General features: G+C 43.2%; 1 protein-coding gene across 3 annotated transcripts in view; it reads right to left on the bottom strand.

Annotated features, from left to right (window-relative positions):
* Positions 1–166: 166 nt before the first annotated feature.
* The window catches only part of LOC109421232 (uncharacterized), a 236,488-nt gene continuing 212,384 nt past the window's right edge, over positions 167–24,270 (bottom strand). Inside the window, exons 5-8 of one of the 3 annotated variants that reach the window (XM_062854924.1) lie at positions 3,797–4,563; positions 3,639–3,739; positions 3,484–3,554; positions 167–3,428 (exon numbers count right to left, since the gene is read on the bottom strand). In XM_062854924.1, the coding sequence (XP_062710908.1) occupies positions 167–3,340 (3,174 nt within the window). In that variant the 5' untranslated portion in view covers positions 3,341–3,428; positions 3,484–3,554; positions 3,639–3,739; positions 3,797–4,563. Of the gene's footprint in view, positions 3,429–3,483; positions 3,555–3,638; positions 4,564–24,270 lie in introns of all 3 variants that reach the window. The other 2 variants (XM_062854922.1, XM_062854923.1) reach the window with 2 other exon arrangements.

Genomic DNA, 24,270 nt, shown 5'->3' with positions numbered 1-24,270 from the left:
TTTGACGGGTTCCACTTCATCCCCAGGACGGATTCTACCTTTTCAGCCCTTAACAGGCTAAGTTGCTTTGCATCATCGGGGGAGACGCCATCAATGGCCGCAAGAACAGCATCAGAATTGGACAAAAAATTTCTCAAATTGAATCCGCCAGTCGAGTGGATGAATTTTACTTGATGACTATCTCTATCGCTTCTTCAATCGTTTCGAAGCTATCTAAATAATCATCAACATAGTGATGCTTAATTGCTGTGGCCGCTCTAGGGAACAATTCCATGTGCTCTCTCGCGTTGGTATTTTTCACGAATTGGGCCGAGCTTGGGGAGCAAGTCGACCCGAATATCGCCACCTCGATTATATATATGGAGGGAGCTTCGCTTGGATCTTCTCTCCATAAGAATCGTTGAGACGAACTATCCTGTGGTCGCACGAGGATCCGGAGAAACATTTCTTCTATGTCCCCGGTTACGGCTATTTGGTGTTCGCGGAAGTGGTACAGGACAAACACAATGTTCGTTAGCATGTCTGGACCCTTGAGCAGAGCCGAATTAAACGAGACGTTTTCGACTTTGGCCGCTGCATCCCAGACAATTCTCACCTTTTGAGGCTTTTTCGGATTGACGACTACGCACAACGGGAGATACCAAATTCGTTGTACCGAGTAGTTCAGCTCTTCAGGGCTTGCCAGATGACAGTATCCTTTGGACAAGTATTCCTTCATTTTTTGGTGAACTCGAACTCGAAGAGCGGGGTCCCTAGATAGTTTTCTCTCCAACGCCTCAAGTCTTTTAATCGCCATCGGAAAACTGTCGGGAAACTCGATGTTGTCAGCTTTCCACAAAAGCCCGGTTTCAAATCGGGTGGACACTCTGCGAGTTGTTTCCTCCAATATCCTTCTGGCCCTTTTATCCGCTTCGGACTCCGGAACTTCGAAAGATGAATCCGTTCCCGCCTGATTCAGCGAAAGAAAGTCTTGCAGTTGCTCATTCAAAGAGTGGTCCGCGTCTTGTGCCGCTGGTACGTGAAAATTGACCGAAACCGTTGGTGTTGATGCGCAGGCGCTGTACCCATAAACTGTCCAACCTAGCCTGCATTTTGCAGCGATGGGCTCGTCGGAGCGTCCTTCACGAATTTTGAGAGGAATGCATAATCTCAAATTGTCAAGTCCAATTAGAATTTTTGGCTCGGCCTGCTCGTAGTCAGCGATCGGTAGTCCGCGTAAGTGCGGATATCTCTCAGCGAGTGCGCCATACGGAAGCGATTGTTTTGGTAGTAGAAGTCGTTCGACGGTATGGGCGTTTTGTACCTGGAAGGTACCAGCTCTCTCGGCACTAGCGATGTGAAAACACACCTTTTTTGAGTTAGACTCTCGACGTTCGACGTTGCCAGTCCACTGTAGCGTTAAAGGTTCTGTTTGTCCTTTCAATCCCAACTGTTCTGCCACAGATCGGTCCAAGAGGGTGGAGGAGGAACCTTCGTCGATGAAAGCGAATATCGTTTGCCATTTATCGGCTATGGACACTATCACTGGAAGTATTCGAAAATACGGATAGCGATCACCGCTCTCCCCGATGACTGTACTATGCGTTGATGATAGATGGGTGGAACTGGTGTTCGCCGATGGATGTAGCAGGGTATGATGCCGATCACGACATCCTTCAATGCCGCAGCCTTGCCATGTTCGACAGGGCCACTTCTGATGAAAGTTCAAACAGGTACGGCACAGGTTGTGCTGTCGCATTATCTTCATTCGCTCGTCCACGCATTTTTCCTTGAATTCCTCGCACTCGGCAATACGATGCCCAATAGTTCCACAAACGATGCACGGTTTAGGTAGCTTCTTCACAGCACCGGTGTTTCGCGACTCCGTATCGACGAAGTCATGAGCATGCACATAGGCCCTTTCTCGATCCCTTGGCTTCTCTGTCTTCGTGGTTAAGGAGGTCGGTAGGTCGAATGATACTTCACTTGCTGCTTGAATGAGCTCATTCATAAATTCCCCAAATGCTACAAGGGTAGGATCTTGATGTAGGACCTTGTACCTTGCCCAATCCAACCTTAGCTGCGTTGGCAACTTCGTGATCAGCTCTTGCAACAACACAGGATTCGTTAGATGGTTGTCTTGTTTGGCGGCTTGTAGATGAACAACCAGATTCTCCACCGCTAATCCGAAATCAATAAGCGTATCCAGCCGCTCTGGTTTGGGCACTGGAACGCGACGAATGCGCTCAAGAAGTGAACGAATGATAAGCTCGGGTCGACCAAAGCGCATCTGTAGAGTTTTTATCACGTGCGGAACGCCGGCCGGCATCATGAGGCGACTGCGTACGGTTTCTCGGGCAATTCCCCGCAGACATTTTTGAAGCCGGACTAAATTCTCCACATCTGTAAATCCACAGGCGTTCGTGGTTTCCTCATAGGTCCGAATAAACATCGGCCAGTCCTCCGGGTTGCCGTTAAACTCAGGAAGATCCTTACCCGTAACTTGACGGGCGGCGATTTGCATATACGCTGTTGGTAATGCGAGGTTCGTGACGTGGTCATCATGTAACGAGAGGTTGGCCATCTGAGATGTAGGTAGACTAGGTGCCACCAACTGTCGTCTCGGCTGTTGAGGCGATTCCGGATTCGCAAGGGGGGAATTCGACGTGGAGATCCGTGAGGCATGATTACCCAAATTGTCTCCCTCTGTCTGTTGTTGTGATGTAAGCCAATTCTTGATTCTTTCAGACTTCGAGATATGGGATGACGACGGTGACTCGCTAAGCTCCGCTTGCTGTCGCATCAACTCTTTCTTCTTCTCCATAGATTCCCGTCGTAGCTGCATCATCTTTTCCTGTAGCTCCTTTTGCTTCAACAGCTCCGTTTCACGAAGCTTCGTCTCTTCCTCCATGAGTTTTTTCTTAATCTCGAACTTACGCTGCTCTTCCACAAACTCCTGCCGCTGTAGTTCTTCTCTCTCTTTCAACTCTTCTTCGTTCAGCCGTTCTTCCTCTTCGATCAAGCGCATCTGGGCTTCCAGCGCAGCCGCTCGAGTACTTGAAGTGACACTCACCTTCGATCCGACGGTTTTCTCTGCCTTTTTGCTGCGCGACTTCGACGTTTTGCTACCACTTACCTTTGTGGCTTTACCTTTCGTCGGTGGGAGGTTCAGTTGACCAGCAGCCGTAACGGATTCACACTCCTTGCATACCCAGCGACGATCCTTTACCGTATGATCTACTCCAACGCACTTAAAATGATGCCAGTTGCAACAGGCATCACACGCCACCATCGCATCGACGGCGTCATGTTCGTTGCATGAACGACAATTGAAGCCAGAGGTATTTTCCGCCTGCATCATTGGCGAATAAAACTCTTAAAGATTTTATTAGGAGAATTACCAAATCTTTGTAGCGAAACACGGGTTGTTGATTGTTGATCGCTTTAAGCTAAAAATAATATATTTCGATTAGAACAAGGTTAGATTGATAAATGTACACTTACAGTTTTAGTGTTCTACCGTAAGACCTGGGCTGTTATTGCTTTCAATTGCGCGTTCTATACGAATTTAGGAGCTATCGGAAAAATAATCAATCGGTATTCAATTGTTAATTAATTCACATAAGAAATATCTGCCGAAGAAAACTAATTCAATTCACCTACGTGTTCTTGTAATTCCAGAGCCAGAGGGCAGAACCAATGGGCACTGGGCTAGAAATAGCGATGGGGATGCAGTTAAGTGTATCGAACTCTAGGGTCACTGCAACACAAATAATCGTTAACTAAGCTGAACACTTCTTTTACCAGAGTTTCTTACCACTAGGAATTGTAATGAATGAAATATAATAGTTTTTAAACTAGCAAAATCGAAACCAACTAAAGCAAATAATCATATACCGAATCTCAATTTCGCAACTCATCACATATGACAGATCGCTCTTTTGATGTCATCGTGATCGTGACTGCTACCTAGCCTGCTACCTACAGCTACCAATCACCTTAACGATAAGGATGCCCTGTTATAACTATCACTCTTATCTCGACCGAGGGGCGTGCTGCGCGTCGCAACATCCCCCCACCCGTAAAGGCTGGTGACGATTGGTTAATCCGATGCGGCTTGACCAGGTTTACCATCACTACCATGCGACGCGACGTCGAGCACGGCAAGCTTGACGACTGGCCTCCTGTAGACCCCGTTAGCGGTGCGCATGCCGTATGCGTCCATCACGTCCCGGAAACACCTTCTCTACTCGTCCTCTTACATACTGATTTCTTGCCTCGTTGCCGATCATAATCACTAAATCGCCCTCTTGGATGTCGCGGATTTCTTCGAACCATTGGCAGCGTCTAGTAATAACGGGTAGCCTACAGCTACCAATCACCTTAACGATAAGGATGCCCTGTTATAACTATCGCTCTTATCTCGATCGAGGGGCGTGCTGCGCGTCGCAACATTCGGTGTTATTTAATTGTTAAAAACAGTTTCTATTTCTCTCTTTTTAGATCATCTTCCATCCAGCGATGTTCATCGTCGGCGACTGGGAAAATGCCGATGCTCCCACACCTCACCGGATTAACGGCAAACTGTCGGAAAAATAGGAAGTAAAGTGAAAAGAAATAAATATTGAATAAATATGTTTGAAATCTTAGTGGCATTTGTTTTTCTTTTTATTGAATGAAAAGACCTTTTGGGGGGTTCCAGGTGTGCGTCCGGAACGGGGAATGTTCGTTGAAGGGTAGGGTTCCAATATCGAAATCAGGTTTTCGCACAGTTCTTTGACCGTAGGTTCCGCTTGAAGATTTGGGTTGACCTTTTTCCGGATCTTGAAAGATCGGGTCTGCTTTCTGAGGGATTCGGGGTTCGAAGTTTGTTGCTTTGAAGATTGGAAAGCTTCACCGGGTAAGTCTCGAGGAATCTTCGATGAATGAAGACTTACTGTTGTCAAAATCGGGAGAGAAATAACCAGAAGAATAGCGTGACACAGGGCTCCTTTTCGTTCCCATTTCCACCTGAAGCAGGTCTTCCGAATCAGATTCGGGCTCGCTGAAGGACATTTCGTAGTTTTCGGAATCGGAACTAGGTATGATCAACTCGATCTCTTCCTCTGGTTCTGATTCCGGCGCCCTGTATTCGCAAGTCGCGCTGGGGGGCAAATAGCGAGAATTTACATCGCATGTGACGATGTTCATGTCACGCATAAGGGGTGGTACTGACCTGGTAAGTACTGTAGAAAAAGATATAGGCCAAGAAACGATTTTCTGTCGAAATTTCTTGAGCGGTACTCAGCTGAAACGGAAAAATCGACGAACTTGATGATCAATGATGATGGTGACAAGGGTGGTGATGATTGTGTCGATCAAGCCAGCTGTCAATTATTCTTTTGGGAAAAATAGCCTGACCAATTATTCCGCAAGGAAAAGTGACGTTTCTCGCGCTGTTCGGGCTTTGTGCGAGGTGCGAGATGTAAACAACATAGAGCGGCTGCTGAGGCTAGTAGATTTGTGTGAATTTAGATAAAGTTCCTGCTGACATCGAGGCCGGATTCTACTGCCAACATCTCTATGGAACCATCACAGGAACTCTGCGGTCAGCTGTTGCCGGAATGGACCACTGGATTATAGATGCCAGAACCGAGCCGGAACTTGTTGAAATCATACAAAATGAGTGTGGGGAGCAACTAATTCCAAAATGAAGTAGTGTTGTAAAACTGGAGGTTTGAGTGTTCGACTGTTTGGATACACTTGGAACCCGTTGTCGTTCCAAGGAGTTTGGAGACTGCATAGCCGAGAATTCCAACATGTAGTGTTGTAATTACTACGGGAATCACGACGGGAATTTCTCCAGGAGCTCTTGCTGGCAAACCCCCAAGAGTTCCTGCTGGGGATTCTTTACATTTTATTTCTATTATTCCTCCAGAGCTTCTTTCATGGATTCTTCCAGGTTTTTTTTCTGGGGTTTCTCCAGAAGCAGAGATTTCTTTCTTGGATTTCTACAGCAATTCCTTAAAGAGTTATTCAAAGTTTAGTTTCTCAGTGTTTCTGGGGTTTCTTTTATAATTCTTGCATGAGCTTTTTCTGCATTTCCTCCAGAAGTTCCTTCCGCATTTTCCCTGATGTTGCCCCAGGAGTTCCTTCAGGGATTCATTCAAGATTTTTCTTTGAACTACTCCAACACTTCCTTCAGGGAGGATTTTCAGCTGGGATTTCTTCTATGTGCCTCCAGTAATTCCTTCTTAGATTCTTTCATGAGAGACTTGTGGGGTTTTTTATAAATCCAAGATTTGCTTATTGGATTCCAGAACATGTTTTTAAAGGGATTTCTTCTGATATTCTTGCAAGACTTCCTGCTTTGGTTCATCCAGAAGTTCCTTTTTCTGTGATTCTACAGAAATTTCTTCCTGGATTCCAGTGGAAGTTTCATCTGGTAATGCTTCCTCCAGGAACTCCTTCGGGGATTACCGCAAGATTCCTTTCGGAGATTCCTCCAGGAATTCCTTCGGGGATTCCTCCAGGAATTCCTTCGGGGATTCCTCCAGGAAATCCTTCGGGGATTCCTCAAGGAATTCCTCCAAGGATTCCTCCAGGAATTCCTTCGAAGATTCCTCCAGGAATTCCTTCGGGGACTTCTCCAGAAATTCCTTCGGAAATTCCTCCAGGAATTCCTTCGGAAATTCCTCCAGGAATTCCTTCGGAAATTCCTCCAGGAATTCCTTCGGAAATTCCTCCAGGAATTCCTTCGGGGATTCCTCCAGGAATCCCTTCGGGGATTCCTCCAGGAATCCCTTCGGGGATTCCTCCAGGAATTCTATCGGGGATTGCTCCAGGAATTCTATCGGGGATTCCTCCAGGAATTCCTTCGGGGATTCCTCCAGGAATTCCTTCGGGGATTCCTCCAGGAATTCCTTCGGGGATTCCTCCAGAAATTCCTTCGGGGATTCCTCTAGCAATTCCTTCGGGGATTCCTCTAGCAATTCCTTCGGGGATCCCTCCAGAAATTCCTTCAGGATTCCTCCAGGAATTCCTTCGGGGATTCCTCCAGGAATTCCTTCGGGGATTCCTCCAGGAATTCCTTCGGGGATTCCTCCAGGAATTCCTTCGGGGATTTCTCCAGGAATTCCTTCGGGGATTCCTCCAGGAATTCCTTCGGGGATTCCTCCAGGAATTGCTTCGGGGATTCCTCCAGGAATTCCTTCGGGGATTCCTCCAGGAATTCCTTCGGGGATTCCTCCAGGAATTCCTTCGATGATTCCTCCAGGAATTCCTTCGGGGATTTCTCCAGGAATTCTTTCGATGATTCCTCCAGAAATTCCTTCGGAAATTCCTCCAGGAATTCCTTCGGAAATTCCTCCAGGAATTCCTTCGGAAATTCCTCCAGGAATTCTTTCGGAAATTCCTCCAGGAATTCCTTCGGGGATTCCTCCAGGAATCCCTTCGGGGATTCCTCCAGGAATTCTATCGGGGATTGCTCCAGGAATTCTATCGGGGATTCCTCCAGGAATTCCTTCGGGAATTCCTCCAGGAATTCCTTCGGGGATTCCTCCAGGAATTCCTTCGGGGATTCCTCCAGAAATTCCTTCGGGGATTCCTCTAGCAATTCCTTCGGGGATTCCTCTAGCAATTCCTTCGGGGATTCCTCAAGAAATTCCTTCGGGGATTCCTCCAGGAATTCCTTCGGGGATTCCTCCAGGAATTCCTTCGGGGATTCCTCCAGGAATTCCTTCGGGGATTCCTCCAGCAATTTCTTCGGGGATTCCTCCAGGAATTCCTTCGGCGATTCCTCCAGGAATTCCTTCAGGGATTCCTCCAGGAATTCCTTCGATGATTCCTCCAGGAATTCCTTCGATGATTCCTCCAGAAATTCCTCCAGGAATTCCTTCGGAAATTCCTCCAGGAATTCCTTCGGGGATTCCTCCAGGAATCCCTTCGGGGATTCCTCCAGGAATTCTATCGGGGATTGCTCCAGGAATTCTATCGGGGATTCCTCCAGGAATTCCTTCGGGGATTCCTCCAGGAATTCCTTCGGGGATTCCTCCAGGAATTCCTTCGGGGATTCCTCCAGAAATTCCTTCGGGGATTCCTCTAGCAATTCCTTCGGGGATTCCTCTAGCAATTCCTTCGGGGATTCCTCCAGAAATTCCTTCGGGGATTCCTCCAGGAATTCCTTCGGGGATTCCTCCAGGAATTCCTTCGGGGATTCCTCCAGGAATTCCTTCGGGGATTCCTCCAGGAATTCCTTCGGGGATTCCTCCAGCAATTTCTTCGGGGATTCCTCCAGGAATTCCTTCGGCGATTCCTCCAGGAATTCCTTCGGCGATTCCTCCAGGAATTCCTTCGCGGATTCCTCCAGGAATTCCTTCGGGGATTCCTCCAGGAATTCCTTCGGGGATTCCTCCAGGAATTCCTTCGGGGATTCCTCCAGGAATTCCTTCGGGGATTCCTCCAGGAATTCCTTCGGGGATTCCTCCAGGAATTCCTTCGGGGATTCCTCCAGGAATTCCTTCGGGGATTCCTCCAGGAATTCCTTCGGGGATTCCTCCAGGAATTCCTTCGGGGATTCCTCCAGGAATTCCTTCGGGGATTCCTCCAGGAATTCCTTCGGGGATTCCTCCAGGAATTCCTTCGGGGATTCCTCCAGGAATTCCTTCGGGGATTCCTCCAGGAATTCCTTCGGGGATTCCTCCAGGAATTCCTTCGGGGATTCCTCCAGGAATTCCTTCGGGGATTCCTCCAGGAATTCCTTCAGGGATTCCTCCAGGAATTCCTTCGGGGATTCCTCCAGGAATTCCTTCGGGGATTCCTCCAGGAATTCCTTCGGGGATTCCTCCAGGAATTCCCTCGGGGATTCCTCCAGGAATTCCTTCGAGGATTCCTCCAGGAATTCCTTCGGGGATTCCTCCAGGAATTCCTTCGGGGATTCCTCCAGGAATTCCTTCGGGGATTCCTCCAGGAATTCCTTCGGGGATTCCTCCAGGAATTCCTTCGGGGATTCCTCCAGGAATTCCTTCGGGGATTCCTCCAGGAATTCCTTCGGGGATTCCTCCAGGAATTCCTTCGGGGATTCCTCCAGGAATTCCTTCGGGGATTCCTCCAGGAATTCCTTCGATGATTCCTCCAGGAATTCCTTCGGGGATTCCTCCAGGAATTCCTTCGGGGATTCCTCCAGGAATTCCTTCGGGGATTCCTCCAGGAATTCCTTCGGGGATTCCTCCAGGAATTCCTTCGGGGATTCCTCCAGGAATTCCTTCGGGGATTCCTCCAGGAATTCCTTCGGGGATTCCTCCAGGAATTCCTTCGGGGATTCCTCCAGGAATTCCTTCGGGGATTCCTCCAGCAATTCCTTCGGGGATTCCTCCAGCAATTCCTTCGGGGATTCCTCCAGCAATTCCTTCGGGGATTCCTCCAGCAATTCCTTCGGGGATTCCTCCAGCAATTCCTTCGGGGATTCCTCCAGGAATTCCTTCGGGGATTCCTCCAGCAATTCCTTCGGGGATTCCTCCAGGAATTCCTTCGGGGATTCCTCCAGGAATTCCTTCGGGGATTCCTCCAGGAATTCCTTCGGAGATTCCTCCAGGAATTCCTTCGGGGATTCCTCCAGGAATTCCTTCGGGGATTCCTCCAGGAATTCTTTCGGGGATTCCTCCAGGAATTCCTTCGGGGATTCCTCCAGGAATTCCTTCGGGGATTCCTCCAGGAATTCCTTCGGGGATTCCTCCAGGAATTCCTTCGGGGATTCCTCCAGGAATTCCTTCGGGGATTCCTCCAGGAATTCCTTCGGGAATTCCTCCAGGAATTCCTTCGGGGATTCCTCCAGGAATTCCTTCGGGGATTCCTCCAAGAATTCTCTCGGGAATTCCTCCAGGATTCCTTCGAGGATTCCTCCAGGATTCCTTCGGGGATTCCTTCAGGAATTCCTTCGGGGATTCCTCCAGGAATTCCTTCGGGGATTCCTCCAGGAATTCTTTCGGGGATTCCTCCAGGAATTCCTTCGAGGATTCCTCCAGGAATTCCTTCGGGGATTCCTCCAGGAATTCCTTCGGGGATTCCTCCAGGAATTCCTTCGGGGATTCCTCCAGGAATTCCTTCGGGGATTCCTCCAGGAATTCCTTCGGGGATTCCTCCAGGAATTCCTTCGGAGATTCCTCCAGGAATTCCTTCGGGGATTCCTCCAGGAATTCCTTCGGGGATTCCTCCAGGAATTCTTTCGGGGATTCCTCCAGGAATTCCTTCGGGGATTCCTCCAGGAATTCCTTCGGGGATTCCTCCAGGAATTCCTTCGGGGATTCCTCCAGGAATTCCTTCGGGGATTCCTCCAGGAATTCCTTCGGGGATTCCTCCAGGAATTCCTTCGGGGATTCCTCCAGGAATTCCTTCGGGAATTCCTCCAGGAATTCCTTCGGGGATTCCTCCAGGAATTCCTTCGGGGATTCCTCCAAGAATTCTCTCGGGAATTCCTCCAGGATTCCTTCGAGGATTCCTCCAGGATTCCTTCGGGGATTCCTTCAGGAATTCCTTCGGGGATTCCTCCAGGAATTCCTTCGGGGATTCCTCCAGGAATTCTTTCGGGGATTCCTCCAGGAATTCCTTCGAGGATTCCTCCAGGAATTCCTTCGGGGATTCCTCCAGGAATTCCTTCGGGGATTCCTCCAGGAATTCCTTCGGGGATTCCTCCAGGAATTCCTTCGGGGATTCCTCCAGGAATTCCTTCGGGGATTCCTCCAGGAATTCCTTCGGGGATTCCTCCAGGAATTCCTTCGGGGATTCCTCCAGGAATTCCTTCGGGGATTCCTCCAGGAATTCCTTCGGGGATTCCTCCAGGAATTCCTTCGATAATTCCTCCAGGAATTCCTTCGGGGATTCCTCCAGGAATTCCTTCGATGATTCCTCCAGGAATTTCTTCGATGATTCCTCCAGGAATCCCTTCGCGGATTCCTCCAGGAATTCTATCGGAGATTCCTCCAGGAATTCTTTCGGGGATTCCTCCAGGAATTGCTTCGGGGATTCCTCCAGGAATTCCTGCGGGGATTCCTCCAGGAATTCCTGCGGGGATTCCTCCAGGAATTCCTTCGGGGATTCCTTCGGGGATTCCTCCAGGAATTCCTTCGGGGATTCCTCCAGGAATTCCTTCGGGGATTCCTCCAGGAATTCCTTCGGGAATTCCTCCAGGAATTCCTTCAGGGATTCCTCCAGGAATTCCTTCGGGGATTCCTCCAGGAATTCCTTCGGGGATTCCTCCAGGAATTCCTTCGGGGATTCCTCCAGGAATTCCTTCGGGGATTCCTCCAGGAATTCCTTCGGGGATTCCTCCAGGAATTCCTTCGGGGATTCCTCCAGGAATTCCTTCGGGGATTCCTCCAGGAATTCCTTCGGAGATTCCTCCAGGAATTCCTTCGGAGATTCCTCCAGGAATTCCTTCGGGGATTCCTCCAGGAATTCCTTCGGGGATTCCTCCAGGAATTCCTTCGGGGATTCCTCCAGGAATTCCTTCAGGAATTCCTCCAGGAATTCCTTCAGGAATTCCTCCAGGAATTCCTTCAGGAATTCCTCCAGGAATTCCTTCAGGGATTCCTCCAGAAATTCCTTCGGGATTCCTCCAAGAATTCTCTCGGGGATTCCTCCAGGATTCCTTCGGGGATTCCTCCAGAAATTCCTTCGGGGGTTCCTCCAAAAATTCCTTCGGGGATTCCTCCAGGAATTCCTTCGATGATTCCTCCAGGAATTCCTTCGGAGATTCCTCCAGGAATCCCTTCGCGGACTCCTCCAGGAATTCTATCGGAGATTCCTCCAGGAATTCCTTCGGGGATTCCTCCAGGAATTCCTTCGGGGATTCCTCCAGGAATTCCTTCGGGGATTCCTCCAGGAATTCATTCGGGGATTCCTCCAGGAATTCCTTCGGGGATTCCTCCAGGAATTCCTTCGGGGATTCCTCCAGGAATTCCTTCGGGGATTCCTCCAGGAATTCCTTCGGGGATTCCTCCAGGAATTCCTTCGGGGATTCCTCCAGGAATTCCTTCGGGGATTCCTCCAGGAATTCCTTCGGGGATTCCTCCAGGAATACCTTCGGGGATTCCTCCAGGAATTCCTTCAGGAATTCCTCCAGGAATTCCTTCAGGGATTCCTCCAGAAAATCCTTCGGGATTCCTCCAAGAATTCTCTCGGGGATTCCTCCAGGATTCCTTCGGGGATTCCTCCAAAAATTCCTTCGGGGATTCCTCCAGGAATTCTTTCGATGATTCCTCCAGGAATTCCTTCGGAGATTCCTCCAGGAATCCCTTCGCGGACTCCTCCAGGAATTCTATCGGGGATTCCTCCAGGAATTCCTTCGGGGATTCCTCCAGGAATTCCTTCGGGGATTCCTCCAGGAATTCCTTCGGGGATTCCTCCAGGAATTCCTTCGGGGATTCCTCCAGGAATTCCTTCGGGGATTCCTCCAAGAATTCCTTCGGCGATTCCTCCAGGAATTCCTTCGGGGATTCCTCCAGGAATTCCTTCGGGGATTCCTCCAGGAATTCCTTCGGGGATTCCTTCAGGAATTCCTTCAGGGATTCCTCCATGAATTTCTTCGATGATTCCTCCAGGAATTCCTTCAGGAATTCCTCCAGGAATTCCTTCAGGGATTCCTCCAGGAATTCCTTCGGGGATTCCTCCAGGAATTCCTTCAGGGATTCCTCCAGGAATTCCTTCGGGGACTCCTCCAGGAATTCCTCCGGAGATTCCTCCAGGAATTCCTTCGGGGACTCCTCCAGGAATTCCTTCGGGGATTCCTCCAGGAATTCCTTCGGGGATTCCTCCAGGAATTCCTTCGGGGATTCCTCCAGCAATTCCTTCGGGGATTCCTCCAGGAATTCCTTCGGGGATTCCTCCAGGAATTCCTTCGGGGATTCCTCCAGGAATTCCTTCGGGGATTCCTCCAGGAATTCCTTCGGGGATTCCTCCAGGAATTCCTTCGGGGATTCCTCCAGGAATTCCTTCGGGGATTCCTCCAGGAATTCCTTCGGGGATTCCTCCAGGAATTCCTTCGGGGATTCCTCCAGGAATTCCTTCGGGGATTCCTCCAGGAATTCCTTCGGGGATTCCTCCAGGAATTCCTTCGGGGACTCCTCCAGGAATTCCTTCGGGGATTCCTCCAGGAATTCCTTCGGGATTCCTCCAAGAATTCTCTCGGGGATTCCTCCAGGATTCCTTCGGGGATTCCTTCAGGAATTCCTTCGATGATTCCTCCAAAAATTCCTTCGGGGAATCCTCCAGGAATTCCTTCGATGATTCCTCCAGGAATTCCTTCGGAGATTCCTCCAGGAATTTGTAACGAATTCTTTGGGTACGAGACCAGCAGCAGTTTAAGCGCCACTCACCAAAGTGAGACTGCTGAGGCTGTTAATGGCCCGGCAGAGGCTCTTTCTAGGGCAGGTTGGTTTATTCCCTCAAACACCGATCCCCTTAGCTAACCCCAAGATAGGTTTCAAAGAACACCCAACTGAACTAACCAAATTCAAGAAAATTTTAACCGAAAATCTAAACTTACTCTAAATCAATTCAACCAAGAACGAAAAAGACTAAATGAGACAATTTCGTTAAATAATATAAAGCAACTCAAATCGTTTCATTCGTCAACCTTCGAATCGGCGTTGGCCTACCAATTTCAAATCCTGTTTATTTAAAGTTCACGGTAGGATACAGAGGCCTAACGTTTTCCTAAAGGTGACGTCACCAAATTTCAAGTAGGTACCTAAAGCTAAATGTGGTCTTAAATCTAGGAAAAAAAATATATACAAATCAAAGCTCTGACCTTTTCTATCGGCAAACCTGTTGACTTTCGTCGAACCGTTCAGCAGTTCAGGAATCCACCGGTGCTTCGATCGAAACCATCCAATGATGATTCTTCGTCCACGTGACCTTCGGGCATGCACATGCAATTGATCCCTCACCAATTAGTTCGAGCTTCCACGGACAGGCGGCGCATTCAATTCGGTAGCTCACTTCCAATTTGCAGCTGTATATGTCGCGTATTCCACTACGTGTAGACGAGCTTCAACTACTTGCCAGTAGGCAAGCTTCCGTACCATGCGTATCGTTCGTGCGATGTTTCTAACTGCGTTCTGGTAAGCACCGGTGACAGGAGGGCTTACCCACGATCCGACAAGCGGCGAGATGGTGAGCTTTCCGATATTGCGTGGTGTTTGGGAGCTCGCGTAAGAGTTGTTAAGGTGCAGGGGTGGTCCGACTCGGTGACGGATACTTCAACACAGGGTTTCACAACCGAGGACACACTGCACGGCCTAGCATAGGCTCCCGCGTTGACCAGCGGGATACACCTGGTCAATCAATTTCAGAGCAATTCACATTAAGGTCACTCTAATTCCCCATAAGATTTTCATCTTACCTTTTTACAAAAAGAAATTAGATCACACCACGGGGGAGATTGAGGTACAAAATGGCTTCCCTAGCATGGAAAACTATCTAAGAAAATTGAGCACAATTATTAGAAGTTTTTACACCACTTGATATTCTCAGATTTTCACCTGCACAATTATTGCAAAGACCTAAATATTCCCACGCCTTCCGATATTCAAAGTCAATTCAACTGAAACAAAAATGCATTTTCACCCCCACATTCCCAACAGCTGCCCGGGGGATTTTAGATTCAATTTTCATCGTAGGGTCTACCTACCTCACGCGCGGCATATTGGAAGCAACGAAAATCGCACCATTCGTTACTGACCTAGTTTTTATAACCCATCATCGTCCGGTGGTGGCCGGGTGCGATCGTGTTGCACCGCGTTAGGTCCGGTCGGTGTGATGCAATTTCAATTACGCTTGGGACAACGATGGGTAATAAACCCGAAAGAATGATATAGAACCGCGACATCATATTGATCGCGCTGGAACAAAGATTGTTTATTTTTGTTTCGAAATCAAGGCGCCGAATTGGCCGGGTAAGGTTCTGAACTCAGGTGAACCTTAGCTGGAATGTTCTGAAATTGAGACACCGTATTGGCGGCATACGGCGCCGGACTTGTTTTGCACTCGATTTGTTTTGACTTCGAGTAAACTGAAAGAAAAGAATGTGGGGGTATAATTTCAACCAACATCCGCGGCCGGGGGCCGGCTAGGGTTCACTGTGCCCAAGTAAGGTACACTTCAATAACAAAGCGGGTGCTTTGTTTTGGAGAATTTGGTGCCAAATTCCAAAGACGATGAGGATGATGATGGTGACGATGATGATGATGGGGAGAATGATAATGACGTCGATGGTTGGTTCAATTCTTTCACACACCCAAGCCTTGTATACGCTCAAGTGAGGCGGGGCTAGAAGATGTAGGCCTTGGTGTAAAGATTCTCAGTAGGTTTTGTGCGAACACGCCCAAGTCAGGCGTGGTTAGGAGATTTAAGTTTTTCGTTGGTATTAATATTCTTGGTAGGGCTTGGGATACGCCCAAGATAGAAGAGTCGTGATGTTTTCAAGAAGAGAAGGATTTTAATCACGATGAGGACAAGTAGGATAGGTAGAGGTCTAGGTTTTGGACTTATTAGTATTTTCATTTGGTAGGGTTTTGGATACGCCCAAGTTGGTTCGGGCATTGTTAGGAATTATCATGACATCTTCGGCAAGACGAGAATGATCGTAGGAATTTTAGACACGCCCAAGCTGGTTCGGGTATTGCTAGGAAATTTAGGCTATAAATACGGAGGCTTTGGCTTCAGTCGGGGAGTCAGTGAAGACAGTTCGTAGAGAACAGTCAGTTGTCGAGAGTTCGGTGACAACGTTAACGCAGGCAGCACATCGGATAAGTCTTGAGCTCCCATGTGGGACACCTCTAGATACTGTCCAAATAAAAGCTGTAGGTAGGACGTAGTAGTCGGGTCAAGAAGAAGCTGGAAGTGTCTCTAGTAGTTCGGTGAAGAAATACAGATAATGTTAAGATGATATAAGAAAAAGTGAACCGTTGTAATATAAGATAAGTGATGGTTTGTGATACTTCAATATAGTTTATTAAAACTGTGTCGGACTGTAATGAAATGAAAGATATCACATTCCGTGTAGTGTTTAATGCAGCCCCTGGACGGTACAGGGCGCTTCATATGGTGACAGCGAAAAACTGTTCGACAATTAGAACAGCGGGACGCCAATTTTCTGACTGGAAGAAGAAATCAGTGTCAGAATCAGTGCAAACCATAAACATTGAACAGTTTTGAACAATTAAGAAGAAAACAATGTTACAGACTGGATGGAAAAGATGAAATTCGTGGCAGCGCAAGTGATAGTGAAATACAACGTAGCACCGAATTGGAAATGGCAACGCAACAACCTGTGTATGGAACCGAGTGTCTGGACCAATGGACATCATTCAGCCTGCATTATTTGATGGTATCGTGAGTATTGACCTTTTAAATGATTAAGTGTTTTGAGATGGTTTAAATTTTTTGTGAGTTGGTTTGAAATGATGAAACATTTTTACGATATAAACAAAACATTTTAATTGAAATACTGTTGTGGGAAAAATAAAAAAGTTATTCAAAAATTTATAAAAAAAAAAGGGAAATCATAGTGATGTCTATGGATGGATATGATAATGGAAAAATATAACAAGAATAATGATTTCAAGAAGAACAAGTGGATGAAAAATACGAACAAATAACACTAGTTAACAAAATCAAAGGAAAGTCGCGGACTTCTGTTAACGATTAAAATTATGATGCATAATTACGTGCTGATTTTGAGACCGTGTTTAAAATAAGAAAACTAAGAAGTACAGTTTTTTTACTATACGAGACAATCGCAACCAAGTTTTTTTTTAGAATTTACTAAAATTCGAAAATCTCAAGTTACAATTCACCAAATTTAAATATCTTTTTTGCAATAATAGGAAGCTGAATGTAATATGTTTTGAATATCTGATTATGTTTTTTTTTCTCATCAGATTAGATATTGATGAGTGTTGGGAACAATCTCCTTAAATTTTAGCAAAATATTCAATAAATAAAACAAGATTTGTATTTTTCTTTAAAAAAAAATCTTTATCAGTTGTAGCAATGTTGATTCAAAATCGCCAGCTTTGTACGGGATATCGCAAATATTTTCAGCTCTACTGTATTTTTTTTTTCCTAATGCTTTCAAACTTAGGGCATAATTTTACACTAAACATGATTTTCAGCTGTAAACTAGCATTACAATGGAATGGAATCAATTAAAAGTTGAAAAAAAAATATAATTTTGTAACTATGCAGCAGACCGGCGACAATTAGGTCGTGTTAATTTGAAAAAAAAAAACAGAATCAGTTAAAATATCAACATAAAAATGACCACGAATACAATGGATGAAATAGGCAACAATAGTGGAGCGAACAACGCTAGATTTGAATTTCCAATAAATTTTGCTATACAGTGTATTCCAGAATTTCATGGTAGTGCGTGTGAATTAGATGCTTTCATATATCAAATAAATTGTTTTTTGAAACCCATAAAACGGATAACTGATGCTAATGAAAGGAAAAATGCAGAAACCGTACTCATTCAAATTGCACTGTCTAAACTTAAAGGCCCAGCAGCGTTAAAATTTAAAAACATTCTTGCAAATACTTGGGATAAAGTGAAAGATAATCTCCAAAAAGAATTCGGAATTAGTTTACAATTGGAAGAACTGTTTAATAAAATAGAGACCCTTGAACAAGGCAAGTGTGAAAGTTTTAAAAACTACAAAGATCGCGTTCTTCAACTTAAGAGGAATATTGATGAATTCGAAAAAGATTATATTAAAGATCCTACAATTGAGTCATACGCTCAAAGACATTTAAGAATACATTTTCTAGCGGGATTGGAAGATATAAATTTGAAATTTTTTGCAAAAACGAAAAAAGAAGACTCATTGGAAGATTTGGTAGATTACCTACAAGAAGAATGCATTGATGTGGAACAACAAGAACGCATCGAGCAGAGATTGAGGGATTCCCACACTGCAGAATTTTACAGGCAACAAAATGAAAAACAGAAATTCAGTAATCCACAATGTATTGATCACAACTTCCATTACGATAAAAGTAGATTCAACCAGAGCGAAATAGGTTATGAAAAAGATTTTAACAATTATAGATATCTAGGACAACAAGAAATTTATCGTGGTGATTACCAGATGCCTTATTGGACCAACAGAAATTTTGATGAACGCAACATGGGAATTCAAAACAATAACATTTGCTATGATGAGCGAAAAAACTAAATAACCGGAGGTTCGTTAATTGCGTCCGATCACTCCGTCAATCAGAAAATAGTTTAGAAAGGCGCTTATATGCTGCAAGTAATAAGAAAATGATGCCCATGAACATAAATAAGAGTTATAACATACCACAAAAACAAATGGTTCAATTTGATAAATGCATTCCAGCACAAGAAAAAGTATTTATACATTGGACGGGCAATAATCAATTTATGTTAAATATACCCACTGTAGAAAGACCATACACAAAAATCAATTACATGATAGACACAGGCTCACAACTAAACATATTAAGATGGGATGCAGCCCCTAGAATCGGAGCAACAGACATAGATTATTCTGAATCTGAAAAGTTTTTGATTTCGGGATTAAATGGAAGTCAAACAAGAACGCTCGGATCTACTGAAGTTAGTTTAATAATTGGGAAGTCTAAGTATAAGATAAAATTTTATTTAGTTCACCACTTAAATGTACATGGTATCATAGGAGCAGAATTTTTGAAACAGCATACATTATATATTAGCCAGAACTTTGATTACATAGCCCTACGCAAGCCAGATAGTGTAGAATATAATATTAACAATATTACAACAACAAAGTACGTAATGGTATCAGATAAATCTTGTCAGACTGATCTACAAGATAATAGTAATTGTATACAATATGATAACAATGACAAAAGCTGTCAAGTAAATTTTGATATTGATGAAGTCATACATGATGAAATAGTTACACAGCCAATCGTACCGAAAAAAGATTATTCATGCAATATGTGCCTTTATGAGAAGTATTATGAAGACGAGGAATGCATAAATCAACATTTTGATGAAGAATATTATAATAATGGATGTTACAATAAGAATGTAGAGGCCGGGAATCAATATACGCCGGAGGATTTAGATTCAAACCAAGATCTAAGTTTGATAGATAATTTGAATTATGAACAAATACAAGGTAAAAATCGTATCGAAAAATTGCTAGATACAATTGATTTGAAGCATTTGAAAAGCGCTAATTACGACGCAATGGAAAATATAATGGCAAGATATTGTGATGTATTTTATTTGAAAGGGGATCACCTGACAGTAACAGATGCAGCAGTACATGAAATTGAAACAACGACTAATGTGCCAATAAATAAAAGGCAGTATAGGTTCCCTGAATCAACAAAGAAACAAATTAATGAGGAAATTGAAGAAATGCGTCGGCAAGGGATTATTAGGCCCAGTAAAAGTCCTTGGAATGCACCTGTTTTATGCATACCAAAGAAAGATTTAGACGAAGAAGGAAACAAAAAGCATAGAATTGTGGTAGATTTTAGGGCATTGAATTTGATAACTAAACCATTTGTATATCCGATTCCACAAATAAATGAAATATTGGATAGCCTAGGCGATAGCAAATACTTTTCAACAATTGATCTGAAATCCGGATTTTATCAAGTTCCTATAGACCCAAGAGATGCTGCAAAAACTGCATTTTCTACACCCAAAGGTCATTTTGAATTCACGAGAATGCCTATGGGGCTTAGAAACAGTCCCTCGACTTTTCAAAGACTGATGAACACAGTTTTATTTGAAATTGAAGATGTTAAAGCAATCGTTTATTTGGATGATATCATTGTTTTTGGAAGAACAATTCAAGAGCATAACGAGAATCTGATTAAAGTTTTGAAAGCTCTTCGTAAATATAATTTAAAAATTGAACCAACAAAATGCCAAATTTTGAAAACCGAATTGAAATTTTTAGGACATACAGTTGATAAAAATGGTATTCGTCCGCTTGATGGTAATATTAAGGCTATACGAGAAATGGCAATACCAAAAACTGTAAAAGGAGTGCGATCATTCCTAGGAACAGTAAACTTTTATGGTAAGTTTATACCAGGAATTGCAGAAAAACGAAAACCTCTGAATGATCTATTGAAGAAAAATGTAAAATTTAACTGGACCCCAGAGTGCCAGAAAGCATTTGAAGAATTGAAAAACTTTTTAACGTCTGACTCTTTGCTAGTGAGACCAAATTACAAGGACACATTTGTTTTAACGACAGATGCCAGTGAATACGCTATTGGAGCAGTTTTATCGAATGAAAAATCAATTGACAGACCCATAGCTTACGCTAGTAGGGGACTTATTGGAGCAGAACGAAAATATTATACAATTGAGAAAGAATTACTGGCCATAGTATGGGCAGTGAATTATTTCCGTCATTATATCTACAATCAGAGGTTTATTGTTTACACAGATCATAGACCATTGATCTCAATATGGCATCTAAAAGAAACTTCATCAGTCCTCACACGTTTGCGTTTGAAATTGCAAGGATTGGAATGCGATATTCGATACAAACAAGGAAAGGATAACGTTGTAGCGGATTTTCTCTCTAGGCTAAATCCAGACAATGAATCAGAAGAGCAGAGTAATCTAGCCGATGAAATTAAAACCGCAAGGTCGAAATTAATTGCTGTGGTCACCCGACAGCAAACGAAAAGAGCAGAACAAGAAAACGTATCCAACCAAAAACACCGCGACCGCGATCAAGCGAACAAACAGCTGATGAAAAACTACACCGTTTCTGGCGACAATAACGGAGGCGCGATCGCTGACCGGGACCATGAAAGCGAGGGAACCAAAACAAAAACGCAAAAGATGACCTATATGAATGATAGCGTAAATAATAATTGCACGGGTTCCGACCTACGAGGCATAAACAAGGTGTCAAATATACCTCCAGCAAGTACGAGTGCGATATCGGACGAGGCTGAAGTTGAGGAATCCATTATGGCCGACGTTTTCGATTTATGCAATAACACACATACTAATGACACATTTGCGGCAAGCGCATATGATGAATTTTTAGAGATGTCCAAGAATAATCCAACTGATGTAAATCGATTGAAAATTTCTAGGAATTTGAAAAGTGCAGATGCTGATTGTAACATTGTAATTTTGAATAGCAGATCAGCATTTAATGAAATTTCAAAAATTATTGATTTACCCCATGGACTGAAAGATTTTTGCGAAGATGGAGTTGTTTCTATTCCAGATAGTAATTTATTCGGAATTATTGTGGAAGGCAAAAGTAATTCAATGATTAATACCAAAACATTCTTTTACAAACTTAGCAACTGCTTCAATCAAAATAAAGCGCCGATAACAGCGTCCAAAAATATTCATTTGATTTCGTTCAGAAAGATTAAACAATTTGAAGTACTTGAGATGATTCAATTTTTAGCTTTGAAAAATCAAATTACGTTAAGCCTTTATAACGCAGATTCGGAACGCACTGAAGTACGTAATGAAGATATCGAAACAATTCTTCGAGAATTTCATGATGCTCCCTTAGGCGGACATGTTGGAGCAAGGCGAATGCGGAAACGCATTGGTCTCATTTTGAATTGGAAAAACATGAGAAGGGATATCGAAAATTACGTAAAACAATGTGATTCATGCCAGAAAAATAAAATTTGTAAATCCAACAGAATTCCGTTAAAAGTAACTACAACGTCATCCGAGCCATTTGAAAAATTATATATGGACATTGTTGTTCTCCCAGAATCCGAATGGGGCAACAAATACGCGCTGGTCATGCAGGACGACCTTACAAGATTTTTGGTAGTAGCTCCAATGGACAATCAAGAAGCGGAGACTGTATCCAAAACTTTTGTCGAAAAATTCATTTGTAAATTCGGTACTCCGTTGGAACTGGTGACAGACCAAGGAGCAAATTTCATGAGCAAATTTTTTAAACACGCATGCAAAATTTTGAAAATCAAAAAAATCAATACAAGTGCTTATCACCCACAAGCAAATCTAGTAGAACGATCAAACAGAGAATTGAAAACATATTTGCGACAATTTGTCGGAGAAAACCCGCAACAATGGGACCAACATCTTGATTATTTTACCTTTGAATACAATACTACAAATAATAGCTCAACAAGCTACAGTCCGTTCGAACTTTTATATGGAAGAAAGGCAAGGATTCCTACCTCTATATACACTCCAACAGATTCAGATCTAACATATAATGACTATTTTTGCGAAATGAAACAAATTCTTAAAAATTTGCATGAAAACGCCAAAAGAAATTTGATTATTTCGAAAGAGAAACGTAAAATTATTTATGATAAGAAAACCGAAGAATGGCAACCTATGTGGGGCGAGTTGGTTTTAGTACAAGCAATCCCAACAGGAACAGGTCAAAAACTTCAAAGTAAATGGAGAGGCCCATACGCAGTAGTTGACCTACCCAGCGAACAAACCACAATCATTAAAAATGGGAACAAATTTGAAAAAGTCCACAATAATAGGTTAAAAAAGTATAATGATTGATTAGCTATGCGTAGTCGTCAATGTATAAATTGATGTAAATATTGAAAAACCAATTATTTCCTTATTACGAATGATTTTTTGTAAATATTAGTTGCTAAATATGTTGTTAAAAAAATACCATAGGAATAATATGTTAGGATAGAGGCTTGCGTAGGATAGCTAGGAATATTAATTGAATTATTATATTAAATAAACAATTATCACATATAACTGTAGTAAGGTTCACAACAAAACGGTTAACGATTGGAGAGCATACGAATTACCTTAATTGAAATTATATCGTAACAACTCAAAAGGAATTGATAAAAAAATGAAATAAAAAAAAATAATGATAATAGCAATAAATAAATAAATAAATTTTATGAGAATATGAAGAGACATAAAGAAATGATAATGATGAATGAATCAGGATAATGAAAATAAGTTTTCGGGAAATTTTGTACAGCTGAATTATAACAAAAATGCGTCCATCAATTCGGCATGAGTTTGAATGCAAGAACGATTTGAATGTACCGAAGAGCTGAAAAGGGGTAATTTGGGAGGAGTAAACATAACTAAGCAAAATGATTAATTGAAAAGGGTATATAGAAATTGGGAATGAAGAATTGATATATTGGGAATAATATGATGGGAAATAAAAAGTAATCTTGAAAGGGGAAATATCATTGGGGTATATCGGGTAACAATAGCGGGGAATGTATAAGAAGAAAAATAATAACTTGAGAGATTCTTGAATAAAGAAGCAGCTCTATTTAACGTTAATACATATGGAATACATAATAAATGAGGTTTGAGCAAACAAACAAAAGACATAAATTGTTGATTGAGAGTATTAATAATAAAAAGAATCAATGACAACAAACGAACGATTATTCTCTGAAACGATAAAGCAAAACGGATTGAACAAAAAAAAAAAAAACAATTTAGAAACAATTTAGACCCTAATGAAACTACGGAGGACGCTCCTATATAATATGGTCATGTCACATAACAATTTTGAAAGTATATACGAGATCGGATGAAAATTGAATGATGAGGACAAGGGAGGGCCCCCCAGGATGCTTGTGAATGTTGAGTGTGAATGGTGAATGAATAACTAATTTGAAAAAAAAGAAAAATAATAATATGTGAATGAAAAATGAAGTAATATTTATAGATTCGGAATCATTAGGTTGCGTCAAGAAGCAAAAACTAGAAAAAAACATAAATATATTTATATTTTATCAAATCATGAATTAAACACAAGATCTAAGTCTCGTTACAGGTATCCATCCAAAAACCTTATTCGGTAAGGGGGAGAAGTCGTAGCAATGAGGCGATCAAGCCGAGCCTGCGAAAGGAAACGGAGCAAACAGGAATTGAAAAAAAAACACACTGGAGAGAATTCTGTAGTGAGATTTTTTGGAATTGGTAATACAGATGTTTATAGTGACCCTACAGAAGCTTTCCATTGCTACAACTCACATTTTAATATTTTACGGGTTTTTGAGTAAAAAAAAAATAACAGTTTATGACTATTAAGGAAAGTAACGGTAACAGAGCATGATTAATGTAATGGTGCAGTTTTTTATAAATACTATTGTAAAGGTTATATTTTGCACATACAAGAAACACAAATAATAATAACATGAAGACTAAAAGTTCAGTTTGCCATGGTAGATCAATATTTTATAAATCGATGGTTTCGATAGAATTTAAATACAACTTCCTCGAGAGATGACGCGGGAGGACAAGACGAGAAGGCA

Source organism: Aedes albopictus, chromosome 2 (genome assembly GCF_035046485.1).
Source record: "Aedes albopictus strain Foshan chromosome 2, AalbF5, whole genome shotgun sequence".
Classification (NCBI taxonomy): Eukaryota; Metazoa; Arthropoda; class Insecta; order Diptera; family Culicidae; genus Aedes; species Aedes albopictus.
Note: the sequence above shows the minus strand (reverse complement) of the source record. Positions and strands in the feature narration are given on the sequence as shown.